The 15,622-nt window shown below is 42.0% G+C and overlaps 1 protein-coding gene across 2 annotated transcripts in view; it reads right to left on the reverse strand.

Annotated features, from left to right (window-relative positions):
* DKK2 (dickkopf WNT signaling pathway inhibitor 2) overlaps positions 1-8,788 on the reverse strand; it is a 48,324-nt gene extending 39,536 nt beyond the window's left edge. For both annotated transcript variants that reach the window (XR_011048391.1, XM_068403363.1), the window contains exon 1: positions 7,936-8,788. Coding sequence is in view for 1 of the 2 variants with exons in the window: in XM_068403363.1 (XP_068259464.1) it covers positions 7,936-8,193 (258 nt within the window). In the remaining variant the exon portion in view is untranslated. The remainder of the gene's footprint in view (positions 1-7,935) is intronic.
* Positions 8,789-15,622: the final 6,834 nt, after the last annotated feature.

Genomic DNA, 15,622 nt, shown 5'->3' on the forward strand with positions numbered 1-15,622 from the left:
TTTGGCCATTTTTCACTCAGCTGCTACTGAAGACACACTGCAAAGACAAAACATCTGCCAAGCCCAAGGCTCCCTAACACCATCTCCTGCTTGCAGCTCTGCGTCATATCGCACAGAAGTTTTTCTCATTTTAAACCTATGCTCTATAAAACCTCACCCTGAACAGAGGCCATATAAGCCAAAGCACCTCTGTGTTATACTCCATGTGATCACACCCATGGCAAGAAAATCAGGGAAAGCACTCAGGCACACCAGTAAATCTGGCCGTAAGAGCGGGTGGCAGGTGGAGACTTCCTTCGAACTTGCAGCATTGGGAAGCCCAAAATCTGCTTTCAGTAGTGACTTTAGGAAACAACCTAAGCTATTTGAGATGGGACTCAAGCCCCAAGTAACACAGGACCTAGATTTCTATGGCTTTTTCTGAGTCGACATGAGTACTTGACACTGGCCATTCAGAGTACCATGGCTGTACTCCACGAAACTACATTTTTGCTGTAAAAAAAACCCCGACACTAAAAGGAGGGGAGACAGTCATATGAAAGCAAAAATGTTAAATACAAGATGGCAGCACATCTGTCACTAGCTTTTTTTTTTTTGACACAGCCTAAATCTTTCTGATACTTCTGAAAATTAATTGAACTAAGTTAACCCCAAATAGATTAGTTAGGCTTAGCATTTTGCATTTCTGTTAGTGGTTTTACATACGGTTCTCTCCCCTGCTTCCAGAGACCTCGTTTTACAGCAAAATGTCCAGCTTTAGGATCTTTGCGGGCTGTCAAGAAGAGGTGTACCACTTTCTGTAGGAACACATAGCAAAAGAAATAATTCTGGAAACTACTCTTCTCTGTGAAAAAGGAAAAATAAAGGAGCTTTTCCTCCATCAGATGCATTACTTTCCTTGATGCTGTTCTAGTTAAGAATGAGATTCCAAGAATAAAAGTTTCCTGCTGCATCATAAACATATTCTGTTTGCAATTCCTTTTAAGAGATCTCTGCTTTAGGCATTTCAGACTTGCAGGGAGGAGATCACACTGACAGCACGTCACTGCTTCACTCAACACAAGCTGCCAAAACACGTAGAACTGAACCCTGTCCTCTCATTCACCAGACCGATGAATATGCTTTTAAAAGCCTGCACAGCCTGATTCACACTTACATGATGCACAGAGAATGAGGCAGAGGGCTTGTAGAGTGAAGCAACACCTCATTCCCGAGCATGTGCAGAACAGTCCACCTTTGCTTACTGCTAAAAATGCTAAACCAGTGCCATTTGCACTACATATGTGCAACATGCATGTCTCCAAGATTAATTACTGTGCATATGAAAATTCAATCATATCAAAGCTTAGCTTTAAGAAAGTCCCAAGGGGCTGAACTGTGTGCTTATGCTCTTTGAGGGGGAAAAAAACAACAATTCTTAAACTTCTTTTTCTTTTTTGTAGCATTGCCCTAGTCTTTCCTTTAGTAAGAGCAAAACAGCTGCTAAATGAGTGAACTCCACATTCCCACTGTGTGTTTATAGCCATTCATTTTCATAACTCAAGTTCTGTGTGTGTGAACGCAAATGGATAAATCATAGATGGATTTAAGGCCGATCCCAAGAAAATTGTAACTAAGATGAACAAAACTCATTATTTTATTTGAAAACTGCTGTGCTTTGATCATTTAATATGACCATATGTATCTTTTTATGCCATCTTTCTCTCTAACACTACTTTCTGTAGCTCATTTGAGAGAAAAGGATTCTGCAATGAGCTTGCAAGTATCACAAATTGACCTATTTTCACATTTCATTGCAATTTGAAAATCGCTTTGTGTTCATGAAATTTTCCATTAAAATAAGTCTGCCCTTCAATCAAAAGGGGAAAAATTATATTGAAGAAAAGTGATGGTTTGGGGACACATATGGTCATTGCACATTCTATACTTGATCAAAAAAGAAGAGATGAATGTTCATGTTGTCTAATGAAAATAAAGACTTTTGCAGGCAAATTTAATTTAAAACTAACAAAAACAAACCTGATCATCTTGGTTTTTGCATAGGCCTTTCACATCCATGGATATGAAGCTCATAGAAGCTGGTTTCAACCTAAAGGTACCAGAAACACAGCATAGAACACAGCACTGAAAGACAAGGATTTCCAAAGAATTATCCTCAGTTCTCAAAAAAAAAAAAAAAAAACAAACCAAAAAAACCCCCAAAAAACGAATACACTTGGAATTTTACCGATGCAGGAAAAGCAGAGAGGTGGTTTCTGGTTTTCTTCCCCATTTTTGTAGTGTCATACAAACTTCCACTCTTCAAATCTACCATAAATGTCTAACGACTGCAGTACCAACACCGACACGAAAATCCCCAGCACCATGGTGGGACATGGCGATAAGCCGCATGCCAACAATGGGCCAAGAGGGGGCTGCCAGCTCCAAGTCTGGCCCATTGCACCCTGACTCTTGCTAGCCACGACCAGTGTGTGCACGTGGGGGTAGCACAAGCTTGGCAGGGACTTCTGCAAGCCCAAGCAGGAAGGGAAGGTCTTTACTTCGAAGGTATTCTCCAAGTTAATATTTTTACTTTTATATAAAACTTGTTTGGATATACTTTAAAAAATTCTCAGATACACAAAAAATGAAGAGGAAAGCAATGCTCAAAAAACAAACAGAAGCAGGAGCTTCATGGGACTCCTCCTTTGCAGAGTTAAATTCCTCCTAAATGACATTTCCAGGGTGAGGCATTTGTAAGTACAACTGTAAAAGGACCAAAGGCTCAACTGACAAACCATGAGATATGAAGTGCTTGCAAGATACATCCGGTGTTGAGATAATTAAAATCAAAATTAAACTTGTGCTATATTTGCATCTGCAAAGCATCAGTTAATCAAACATAATGAGTTAATCAGAATCATTTTTCTGAGGGCAAAATGTAATCATGCTTCATCATCTTTTGTGTTGTCCTCAGACTCTGACAGACTTTCCAGACAGAAACTAACTCTTCCTAAGTATTTGCACACCCAATAGCACATCAGAGTCCTGGAAGTTTTCTAGGCATTGTTGCAACATTAATAGGAAATAGTTGTCATAAAGCCACTTTATAGGAGCTTTCACTCTATATTAAGAAGTCAAGTAATAACAAATTGAAGAGGACACCAAGCATGACCCAGGAAGGAGGTAATACTCTGCATCTCATTTTTGCAATCAAGAGACGAGCCACTCAGCTATTTAGCAAGACTGCTGCTAGTAAACCAGTATGTCTCCCAGATTCCTAACAGCAAACAGCAAGAGCAAGGAATACATTCTCTGGTGACCTCTGCAGATTTAGCAATTCTGTATTTATTTTTTAATTAAAAAAAAAAAAAAAAAAAAGCAGCTGTTGCTGGATGTAATTTCTAGGTATTGTAATTAATTTATTTTTAATCCCATGGAGAAATAATTTATACTGTCTTGGTTGCTAGCTATTCAAGATATTGTGGTTACATTTTTGGTGTCTTTGATACATTTTATTGTAACATTCTCAGGGCACTGCAGTCAATTACTACATCTCATGCTGTTTTACTTTCTACATAGCATCATCCAAGCATTCTCTAGCAAGTCCTTGTGGGTAACTACGCCCTGTTCAAGAAACACTTGTATGTCTGTGCACTGATAGGTATGAGATCAGCATCAACTCAGCCATTTGGATTAATGCCTTTCTGGTTTGGCTTCTGTGGTCTTAAGCCTTTTAGCTCAAGCTGTGATAGAGTTTAAAAAAAAAAAATTTAAAATTAAACTGAGTACATTTGGAATACAAAGGCTTAGCTGATAATGGTCTATCATGCCACTGAAGTGTTAAAACTTGTCCCAGTTTTCACTCACTCCTCTCTCCCTTTTCCGGACCTCATTACCTTTTATTCAGCCCCACAGTTGTGCTGGTCCCCTCTCTTGGCTGTCCCAGTTCTTCCCTTCATTGCTGCTGCTCCCGTTGTGCGCATGGGGTAAGTGGGAGGGATAGTCCCAGTGAGAAGCACAAACCCAACCGGCTACGCAGCAGCAAAGGGAATGAGAGACACGACTTGCTGGGGAAAAGAGCTGAAAGAATGGCTTTTGGCCAGGACTTGGAAAGGGCAGAAGATAATAGCGCCCTATAAAGAAGGAAAATGGCTGGAAATAGAGTTTGGTAGGTCTCAGCCTACTAGATCATTAAAAGGCGGTCGAGTGCGAAGGAGTGCAAACCCCAGCACTGATGGAGGGAACAAGCCACAGAGGTGAGAGGGGACTATAACCCAGAGGCAAGAAGTCAAAAAGACAGTGAAGTGAATTAAAGAGGGTATGGAACCATCACCCAGGAATCTATGGAATGACTATGCCTTTCAATCACAGCTACGATACACAGGATTTTCCCTTTCAAGTTGCATCCCTATAGCTGAGCAAGAGCGCTCACACGGGAGACATTGCCCGAACACAGTGGAAGTTGTATCTGACATGCAGAAAAATTAATCCACCATCATTGCTAATCTGGCCTTTTTCAGTTATGACTCTATTCACTGTATTGTATTTATTTAGAGAAATGATATAACCAGAATGATTTCCCAGACAGGCTACAGTACTGAGGTGTTAGCTGTTTCTAGAAGCCATTTCTCTAAATCAAGTTTTGAAAGGAAATTGATGGCAGACAGTATATAGTACTGACCCCCTCAAAAGTAATGTAGTCTAACGTGCACTGTATGGTCCTATTTCTGAGCATGCTTTTCCCTTGTGCAAATGCTGTAGACACTTTCCGATTCTCTGTGAAACTGGGAAGACATTAACAGTTTGCAGAAAGGGGAAAACAGGAGTGACAGTGAAGAGCACTGAAGACAGTGAAATCTCACCGATTTAGCACGTCAATGCTTCTCATTCTCTGCTGATCCAAGGCAGTAAAGGGAATAAGAACAGAAAATAAATAATATTCCTCAGAAAGACATAAAAATGTAAGTCTTACTAAAATTCACATTTGCCCCGCCAGTGAGCAGCCCAATCAGCTTGCTTTGCTCATGTGAGTATTTTCATTAATTTGAACTGGAGCTTTGCCTGACAAAGGAACGCTGGATCTTCCCTTTCTGGGCAGAAGCACTGCAACTACCAGCTGAAATACATCAACACTCCAGATAAGCCGTGAACTATTGTATCCGTTGATTTACTGCTGATTAAAGACTCCCAAGTTGGTCCTAGTCCTGAGAATTAACATAATTGAAAATGTTGCATTAACATATTGAAGGAACATTCTGAAAGTGCATAAGTCTACCAAGCTGAATAAGTAAATAGGTTGCTGGCTGATGGTCCTTTCATCAGTTTTGGTGAGAGTTCTCTTATTTCCACTATGTGTATCTGTAGAGTTGAATGCACAGCTCAGATCTGCCACAACTGCAACAGCAAAATTCTATTAATTTTACTTTAAGCTGCATATGGTTGGTCCTTACTAAAACTATTTCTTAGTTGTAAACAAGACACTCAACTCACCATTTAACGTTACCAAGATATAAAAGGTACTGTTACATTTGACACATTATAAATTCTACTAATGCAACAGATTGTTTTAGAAAGAAAAGCATAGGCCTATTCTTTAAGCAAATGGTATGCAAAACTTCAGCACAAAGTCCCATAATCTAAACAAATCAAGTACTAAGCTAATAAGAGAGTACTTAAAAAAAATTTATGAAAATGTCATGTCTGAGTTGGTTGAGATGTGTGACACCACTGTTAAAAACCATAGCTGCTTACCAACTCTGCTACTGGAAGTATCACCAAAGATAAAGCATTATCACAAAAGCAACTTATTTTTTTCTTTTTTTTTTCTTTTCTTCTTTTTTACTGCAATTCTGTGTTAATTGTGTTTCTTCAGACGGATGGCCAAAAGTAACATCTACAATTATTGGTAGCAAATCTGAGTCATTTTCATGGACTACATCTGCGTGAGACCATGCATAAGCAGGTGACAGAGTCCCAGGGAGTGAAGGCGAAATCAGCACTGACAGCCCTTGACGGCAGGTCAGGCTTTGCTCCCTGGGAGCCAAAGTCACTGATTCTCCAAGGGTCTTTGCTTGTGCTACAAACAGGACATTAACATGCGTGCCACCTCTTCTGCCATTACACATACTTACAGCATTGTCTCTGACTCGAAGTGTACCTTGTGAGTTCATGCCAGTAACTAGAAGTCCCCAACAAACAGTCCAGGTTGGCAAGTTAAGGGGCAAATCTTACAAATTTGGTGGGCAGCACAGGAACTGGGTGAATTATATTATTGTTTTCCAGGAACTGGGTGAATTATAATCAATCATTCTCAACATTGTGCTGAACACACATTGAAGTGGGAATATGGAAAGGTGGCAAGACTTCCCCAAAAGGCAAAAATGGCGTATCGTGTTTGGGACTGTACAGCACAGCCCCACAAGTACCTGCATTGAAACTCATGAGACTGAGGTAACGCTCAGTGGGAAAATAGGTCCTATATACTGACTTTTTGTGAATACACAGGCAACAAAAGAAAGCCCAAGGAAAACATATAAGAAAACATATAATGCTCCTGTATTTTCTCAGGGTGATCTAACATAGTAATTATTACAATATGCACTTGGAAAGAGCACAGTACTTTAGTAATATGAAACTTCAGCACAGCATCTGTTACTAAACTTTGCTTAAAGGTAAGGAGAGGCGACCAAAATCTGGGTAAATTATAAAACAATTGAGCGACTAAGGAAAGAAATCTTGGAGGAGTTTAAACACAAATTTCTCACCAAAACTACCACCACTGTTATTATGCCTGCACACAAAACCAAATGATAACATTCAATTATTAGGAAGCTGATGTGAAACACTTTAGCAGATTCAGTGGATTGCTTGAATTTGCAGCTTTTCTGCTGCTTTAAGGAAAAAGTAGGCAAGATACAGACCCTTCAGGCACAGAGTATTTTGCCTTTTTAGTGCTGAATGTTGGCAGCTCCCTTGCTGCTACTCTGTTTGTTCCTTATGAAAAGCAGCTGTATTTGGAGGTACTAATAATACCCAATATATAGTATAAAATCTACATTTTCTGAAGAAGTCTACCTCCTTCAACGCCACAATGTGCAACATTCATACCACCCAAGTTGAGACTTGATAGGGAAGTAGAGGACTGATGGCTTAAAATGCTGCTTTATAATTTACCACAAGGACAGCTGAACGAAGATAATTTTCTATCAGACTTCCACATTTCCAAGCAGAGTAGAGAGGAAAGAAGACTGCACAAGAAGTCAGAGTCTTTTTTTTCATAAAGTTTCTATAACCTTTTATATCTTCCTTACACTCAAACTTCATATTCAGGGCTGTTACACCCTGCTTATCTCAACTGGACATACCCAGAAAAAACTTCCACAATCACTGGAGCGTATTCTGGACAAGAAACCTAGAATTTATTTTCTATCATATTAAGCAAATGAATATGCCTTAAACTATACCCCTGGGACAGCACGTTTTTTATTCTCACCATGGAGAAAGACATCAGAAATCAACTTGCTAGCTGTGATTTTTAAAACCAAGTTGTTTCACCTCTGTAAACACAGTTTTCACTTCATGCTCAAATTTTTCTCACCTGTTCAAATTCATTTCATTTAGTGTGTGAGAGTTAATAAGAAATTTCTTCCTTTACTTCTAGCAGCCCTTTGAAAGAGTCAAAGAGATACTGAAGATTATATTTTTTTAGATTACTCTTTCTTCCATCAGTTATTAATCCTATAGAGAAAAATGAGACGTTTAAAACCTTCCAACTCCCACTTGCATGGTTCTTAACACCAATTATGAAAGGATATTTTCCCAGACAAGACCAATGAAGTATATTAATGAATTTAACACAGTAAAGCTTTGAAAACAATGTGAGGGGAGGACTAGCAATTATTTGCTCATAGCACGCAGACGGACAGACACTTGAGCAACGAAGCGATGTCCTACCTCTCCTTGCCGGTGATAGTGCTTGGGAGGTTTTCCCATCTGCTCTAGCATTTTGCCCTTCTTACTGCTAGCAAGCGTCAGTCCCAGGTGGATGCCTGCAGATCTGTTCGTTGCCTGAGTTGGAGCCTCCCCGATCAGGGTGGACTTGATGGAGTTCACCTTGGAGCTGGAGCTGTCTAGCTGGGAGCTCTCCACGATCAGGACCGCGGCTAGTAAGAGGAGACAGCAGGAGCACTTATTCCACATCAGCACGGTCATCTCCCCTCCCCCCAAATGGACTATCTTTCTTTTTTTCTTTTTTAATGCAAAGAAAACAAAGGAGAGTAAAAAAAAGGTTTTAAAAATATCTCTCACAGTTGTTAACAAAGCAATGGATTTCAATGCCACACACTCAAGGAACTGCTGTTCTGAGAGACACGGGAGAAAAATAATTAAAAAAAGAATCCCCTAGGAAAAAAAAACGAGTCAAGTCTATAGGCACTGAGCAACTATTGGGTCTGTGAAGTGATGGCCTTTTCCTCCAGGTCCTCGAGAAGTCCAGGCAACTCTTTAGTAACTGAGGGTGATAAGCTACGAGGCAACTGCACCCCGGGCAGCTCCCCGCCAGTGCGGTCACCAGCACGTTTGCTTCAGCTTCAGAGGCAGAGTGAGCGAGCGAGTTACTTCCCCCCACTCCTCCTCTCTCGCTGCACAAGCCAGCAGAGAGGAAACTCAAACCAGATCCAATCCAAGCAGCACCGGCAAAAGCTGGGCTTAGTTTTCTTTCACTCTCTCTCTCCCCCTCTCTTTACTTTTTATTCCCCTCCTCCTTTTTCTGTCTTTTGCCTCAGCGTCTGCAGCCAGCAGGAGTGAAAGCGCCCCGTCTCCTCCTGCTCCTCCTCCTTCTCCTCCGGCCCGGCCGGTGCGAGGCGAAGGGCTCCGGGCATCCGGCGGCGGGGCGGGCAGGGCAGGGGGAGGCCCGGGCCGGCCCCGACCCGCGGTAGGAGCGCCGGGACACGGGCAGAGGGGCAGCCCCCCCGGTGGGCTTCCTGCGCCGCTCCCCCTCGCACCCGGGGGTCTCAGAGGGCGGCCTCTCGCTGCCCCCCGTATTTATTACAGCCCCCGGCACCGGCCGTCCCTTCCCCCGCCCCCAGCCCAGGGAGGGACACGCCGCGCAGCGACACTCGCCCCCTCTATCCCCCCCAGCTCCCACCTCTCCGGGGGCCGCTCTCCCCAGCCGGGCGGGGACACGCTCTCTGCGGCCGGGCCCTGCCCCGGCGCACGGCCACGCAGGGCCGCGGACACGCGTGCCGCGCTGCCGGCTGCCGCTCGGGTACCCAGCCCGGGGGCGGGGGTGAAGCCCCGGCGAAGGGCAGGGCTGCCGGCAGGCTTTCTGCACGGGCTCCCCGAACTGCGCTGCCCAAGTGAAGTACGTGTCGAGGGGCTCCTGTGCTACTGTGAAAGGACTAGGCTGGCAAGCAAATCCTGCCAAATCTCACGCCCAAGCCTGTGAAGTCCACTGCCTGGGTAAAGGGCATATCTGGCCACTAATGGTGCGCTGCACTGCTTCTAAATGTGACACTTCTCAGTGCCACTAGCAACCCAAGATATTTATTTTGTGTTCATCTTCTCAGTTTCCTTGGCATGAGCACGCATCTGATTGCTGTGAAACATCCAGGCGCTCCTAACTACACTCACACGCTCCAAGGCACTTGCATCTCCCTGCCGCAGCACCAAAACAACGTATTTCAGAAAAAGGAAGGTAAACAGGGACACCGAGCGCAAAACCAGCAGAACTGGGGTAACCCCAGCTCTTAACTTTTCCCTGTTACTTGCAAAAGGTTTAGTGCTGCAGAGAACATCACCACGGGGCACTGCAGTGGAGCAGCTATAAGCCCTTATCTTTCTCCCGGACTTGTGAAAGTGGGGTGGAGGGAACAAAAGGTGGTCAGAGGAGCAGCCCTCTTGCTATCCTGCATGTTCATGTACAAACACTACCATGGGCTGGGAAGAGTACAGAGAATTTTCATGTTTTCCCTCTCTCCTGAGGGGTCCCTCCTCTAAACTGTCAGTCCTTTCCATTTACTCTGCCTCTTTACACAGCAGAAGGTGTGAAGAAGAAATGCGCACCCGAAATTTCTTTTTTTCTAAATTAACAGCTGTGCCAAAGGAAGTTGCTAAGGCAAGAAATTCCAGGGAGGAGGGGAGCACTCTTTTGGCCCTCCCAGTGAGCAGAAGCCCTCTTGGGGGCTTAGGAGCTGTCTGCAGGAATAGTCCTCTGTGCACCACACCATCTTAGGTAAGATTTTTAAAATGTTGTCTATCTATTGACATATGCCTGCTAGCAGTGTGTCCTAATGTTAGGGCTTGTGTTCCGTTAAACAGAGCATCTTGTAAAGAGGAGATTAACTTACATCTTTTTCCACAGCTCAAACCTTAGAATTGCTTGGGAGGATTTGATCCCATTTCACAGGGCAGATTTATTTTTCATCTTTCTTATCTAATGATCTCTTAGTTCAGGGGATTATTACTGATTTTTTTTTTATGACATATCAACCCCCAAGACTGGATTTTAAACTGTTCTACAGAGCACGGCATTTGCTCTGACTTGGGCTTCACATGAGCTCATGTTTACTGGTTTTGATGTTGGAAACCGTTTTATTAGCACTTGATTTCAGAAAAATTAGGTTCAGGAACAAAACCACACCAAAAACCAAAAAAACAATGTTTGCCTTCTTCACAGCATTTCCTTTTTCCCTCTTTATGCAGCCTTAAATTAATTGAAATAACGGCCATGTCTTCATCCCTGATAATTCCTGAAGACATCTGTCAGGAAATGTTTCTAAAAGATCAGAAAGCAGTCTGCATTTTCACAAAAAACTGATAAAAGCCAGTCCTTTTTGATTGTTTTTGACACCCAGCCCTTCTGGTGTTTCAACCCCTCCCGAACCCAAAAACAAACAGCTATCAAGGCCACACGGAAAGCTCTAACAGATAATTTCATAGAAAGTTGGTAGCCATATAAACACCACACACACACAAAATGGGTAAAATCACAGCAACGGAGGACCACGCGATGCAGTCAGACATACATGCGCAGTGTATGTACCCACCTGCACAGGCAGCCTCACGGACAAACAGGGCAGGCTGACGCCCACCTGCTCATTCACGTAGGATCAAGGCGAGATGGAGAAACACAAATCGGTAACAGCTCCCTGATTTCTAATAACAAGTCAATCCTACGTTTCCTTTTGCTATTGCCATGGACTGCCCTAGTCACATTTTGTTTTCTTGCTGGGGATAAATACACTGCAGAGAACACTTAAGTTACGATTCACATTTCTTTTCCTGGTGTTCTCCATATATGCCACCACGGAGCCTTAGCCTTAATCTGTTCTGCTTCATGGGCAGTACCAAATTTGTAAAAATATCAAGGCAGCAGGTTTTGCAAGATTACCACGAAAATTGGACAAGTAAAATGTCATTTTCTCACCCCTAAGACATTTGATAAAATAATAGGTGGGTCTGGACTATTGATTAAAATATATGGGAGGCTATGTTAATTCAAACTTAAAACATCCCCCTTCTCCAAAATGCTTTATACAACTCAGAATTTACAGTATATTTAAGTGGGCTTTGAATCTATTAACTGACTTGTTTGTTAACTTTGGTGACAACAATAGCAACCCCCCTCAAATTATAATTTTTTTGGATGTTATCTCTTGTGTGCACTCAAGAAATACCTCCACTCACCTGTCTTTTGCTTCTCTGAGGGTCATAAGACGGCATATTGTGTTAGTATTCGGCTGTGACAGATACTCTTTAAAAAAAACCCACAAAAAATATCCACCTGTGTTTCTCTTACACAGGAAGGAACAGAAATTTATAAGTCATTGGTGGAGTATTCTCCACCAGAGCTGATTTGAATAAGAGGGGATTACAAAGAGAACAAAATAAACTGATGAGACACGCAAAGAGAATCCATGACAATAGAAAACACAATATGATGACCTCATGCGAGTATCATTCATCTCCTCTTGAAATAAATGGACATGTGTGGTATTAAAGAGAGTCACACAGCACCTAAAGGACCAGACTGTAAGTAGACTCTGTCTAAATTAATTAGATATATATCTGTGAATATATTATTACTTAAATTAATAAATGTAAAAAGCAAGCCACATTCCAAGTCCTTTGATGTAAAACAACAAAGTCCCCTTATATTCATAACCTCTAGAGACTTGAAGGAAACTAGGGAGGAATGCTGAAAGCTTTTCAAGTATTTAAGAACAGGTGCCCAAACTCATTTTTTCAAATCAGTCCAGATTCAGCTAAGCATGAAGTTCATCAGTCAGCTGGATTCAACTAAGTTTCCAGACATCAATTTAAATTTAGTGGGAATGGAAGTAGGTTATCTTTCCAACAGGTCAAGACCTATCTTGTAACTCACTGCTCTGAAGGGAAGAGTTTGCAACATCTCTGAGGAAATGGAAACAAGTTTTGCTTTGCTGCCCTGACAGATGGTTCCCTCCAGAGGAAGCAACAATCCACTTCACTGCAGGGAAACTGCTGCCAGACCAACATACTGCTCAACACCAAAATCAGAAGTAGATGGACAGAATACTAAACCTGTGTTGGGGAGGAGCTTTTTTTTCATTTTTCTTAACAAAAGCATGACATGTAGATCTACTTGTAGAGAAACAAGCTACTTGGTATTTTGGGTTTTTTTCCACTTTTAACTAGCATTCAGCCCATGGCTTGTGTACTTCAAACTGATCAAATACAGACTTCCAAACCTAGGTGTGAATTTCCTATGCTCCTCCTTGCAGCAACTCTTACGTCTTTTAAAGACACAGATTTACTTCACAATATCTACTCAAGTAGATATTGGCACGGAGGCAAAAATACCAAGAATCATCTCTGTTTTTCAGATTTATGTCTGTGCCACTACAACTTAGATTTTGAGAGACACCAAGAACTTCTAAAACATTTAAGTGCCATGGGGGATCTAACAGGGGAACCAGCTACAGTGGTTGTTAAGTGCATGAAGTGCACTAAGCAGAGGCTGTCACATTACTGAAGCTCAGACAGAAAGAGTTCACCACTAAGCTTGGGTGCCCAGTTTGGAGAAGCTAAGACCCACATACTTTGTGTGTGTGTGTGTGGTTATCACAGAATCACAGAATCAGCTAGGTTGGAAGAGACCTCTGGGATCATCGAGTCCAACCTTTCACCTAACACCACTGTGTCAACTAGACCATGGCACTAAGTGCCACATCTAGTCTTTTCTTAAACACCTCCAGGGATGGTGACTCCACCACCTCCCTGGGTAGCCCATTTCAATGCCTAATAACCCTTTCTGTGAAGGAATTTTTCTTAATGTCTAACCTGAACCTCCCCTGGGACAGCTTGAGGCTATGTCTGCTAGTCCTGTCACTAGTTGCCTTGGAGAAGAGGCCAACCCCCACGCCGCTACAACCTCCTTTCAGGTAGTTGTAGAGAGTGATAAGGTCTCCCTTCAGCCTTTTCTCCAGGCTAAACAGTCGCAGTTCCCTCATCTGCTCCTCATAGGACATACCCTCTAGACCCTTCACCAGCTTCATTGCTCTTCTCTGGACTCGCTCCAGCACCTCAATGTCTTTCTTGCAGTGAGGGGCCCAGAACTGAACACAGGATTCAAGGTGCGGCCTCACCAGTGCCGAGTACAGGGGGACAAGCACTTCCCTAGTCCTGCTGGCCACACTATTCCTGACACAAGCCAGGACGCCATTGGCCGCCTTGGCCACCTGGGCACACTTCTGGCTCATATTCAGCCGGCTGTCCACCAATACCCCCAGGTCCTTTTCCACAGAGCTGCTTTCCAACCACTCTTACCCCAGCCTGTAGCGCTGTATGGGATTGTTGTGGCCAAAAGTCAGACATTTCAGAGCAATACAGCCTTTTGCCCAAAACAATGTTTTGCAGCTAACCATACAGAATAATGGAAGAAGCAATACCCCAAAAACCACGGTCAGTGGCAAATGCTATATAAGACATGGAACAGTCACTAGAAATCTCTCATCAAGTGCTATGTTGAAGAGACTGAACCTGCTCCTGGTCATTGGGTACACAACCACAGATCTTCCTGGGATCCTCCAGAGGTGGCACTTATGCCCTAACTCTGGAAGCAGATTGTTTTAGGACACCCATGCTGAGCTTTAACTGCTGATCCCTCCTGCAGATTTCCAGCAGGCAGAAGGAGAGGCTGTGCTGGTTACAATCCATGCACACAAAGCTCAAAAGTCAAGAGGGCAAATGTTCATTAGATACCAGTGAGACCTCCAGCTGCAAACACCAAGAACTACATCAGTGAGTCACAAGTACTCGGTTCTCATTTAATGTTTAAAATATATATATTTCAATACAGAAATATGCATTTACAGCTCTTTGGGTCTAAATTAGCGTGCTTTCTGTAAGAAAAGTAGGTTTTGCTTTTGTCTTATTTGTACTCATGAAGAGGAGACACACGACAGAGTAAAGTTTGTATTTAATTCAAAATCAGGTATTCATACCCTGAATAAATATTGGAAGTTTAAATGTTCCAAACACGTATTTCTGTTTTACAAATGCTTTGGTGTTTCTTTTAATTACACTCTTTTATAAGTTTAATGAAAAATAATGAGTGGCCTTAAACAAAGGTTTTTGTAGAATTTTTCCAGTCTCACTACTTATCCTTGCCAAAATAAAAAGTGGCAAAAAAAATCTCAATTTGTTAGTATTTTCATTGCAAAATATTAATATTTTAATTGCTTTTCTACCATCTTTTTATTTTTCTGTATGAACTCCCCCCTTACATTCTTTGCCAGGGAGTTCCGTTAGATTCATTGCAGCCCTTTTTCATTTTTCTTGGAGGAGAGGGGATTTTATGAGGGCAGGAAAGGCATAGAAAAGTAACCTTTTTTTCTCTTTTTTTTCTCTTGCTTTTTTTTCCCTTTTTGTCTCTGAAACTTTTTTAAAGAAGAAATGTTTGGAAAAGCCAGAGTCTAGCAGAAATCAAGACAAAAGCAAGAAAAAAAAGAACACAAGAAATTAATACGTTCAATTTAAGGGCAAAAAGGAAATACAATGAAAATGGGGAGATCCTTTACCTGACCCTCCTCCAAAGGGCCAAAATTACATACTGTAAATGCAAAATGTTATGGGTCAGATTATAATCCTATGTATTTTACAGCATCTATATTTTAAGCCACTTGACTTCAGTTGGACTGTTTTGATTTATACCAGCTTTAGTCCAGTCTAATGTCCTGTGTTTTTCTTTCCCTTAAATAAACAAAATTACCTGTTCTTCAAATTAAATCTGTTCTTAATTCTATATAAAGCATCTTGGGATATTTGTTGTATGAAAGGCATTCTATAACACAGAGGTGTATTGTTTTTTGTTATTATTTTTTAAGTTCACCAGCTGCACTGAATTTCCATTGCCCCTTACAGCAACTCTCACAACCTGGCTATGGCCAAATCTCCCTTAGCACTGCCCCTGGGGCCTAGTCTGGCTTTTATTTAATTTCTGACTAAAAAATTCAACCAGGACCATCAAGCAATACCTAGTTTTGCTAAGGTTGCATATTAACAATACAATATTTTCTTTTTAAAAAGCACATTTAAGGAGTTCCTTCCTCCCCTGCTGTCCTCCAGCTCTCTATGAGTATGAACTTTGGGTTAATTTCTT

Source organism: Nyctibius grandis, chromosome 6 (assembly GCF_013368605.1).
Source record: "Nyctibius grandis isolate bNycGra1 chromosome 6, bNycGra1.pri, whole genome shotgun sequence".
Lineage (NCBI taxonomy): Eukaryota > Metazoa > Chordata > Aves > Nyctibiiformes > Nyctibiidae > Nyctibius > Nyctibius grandis.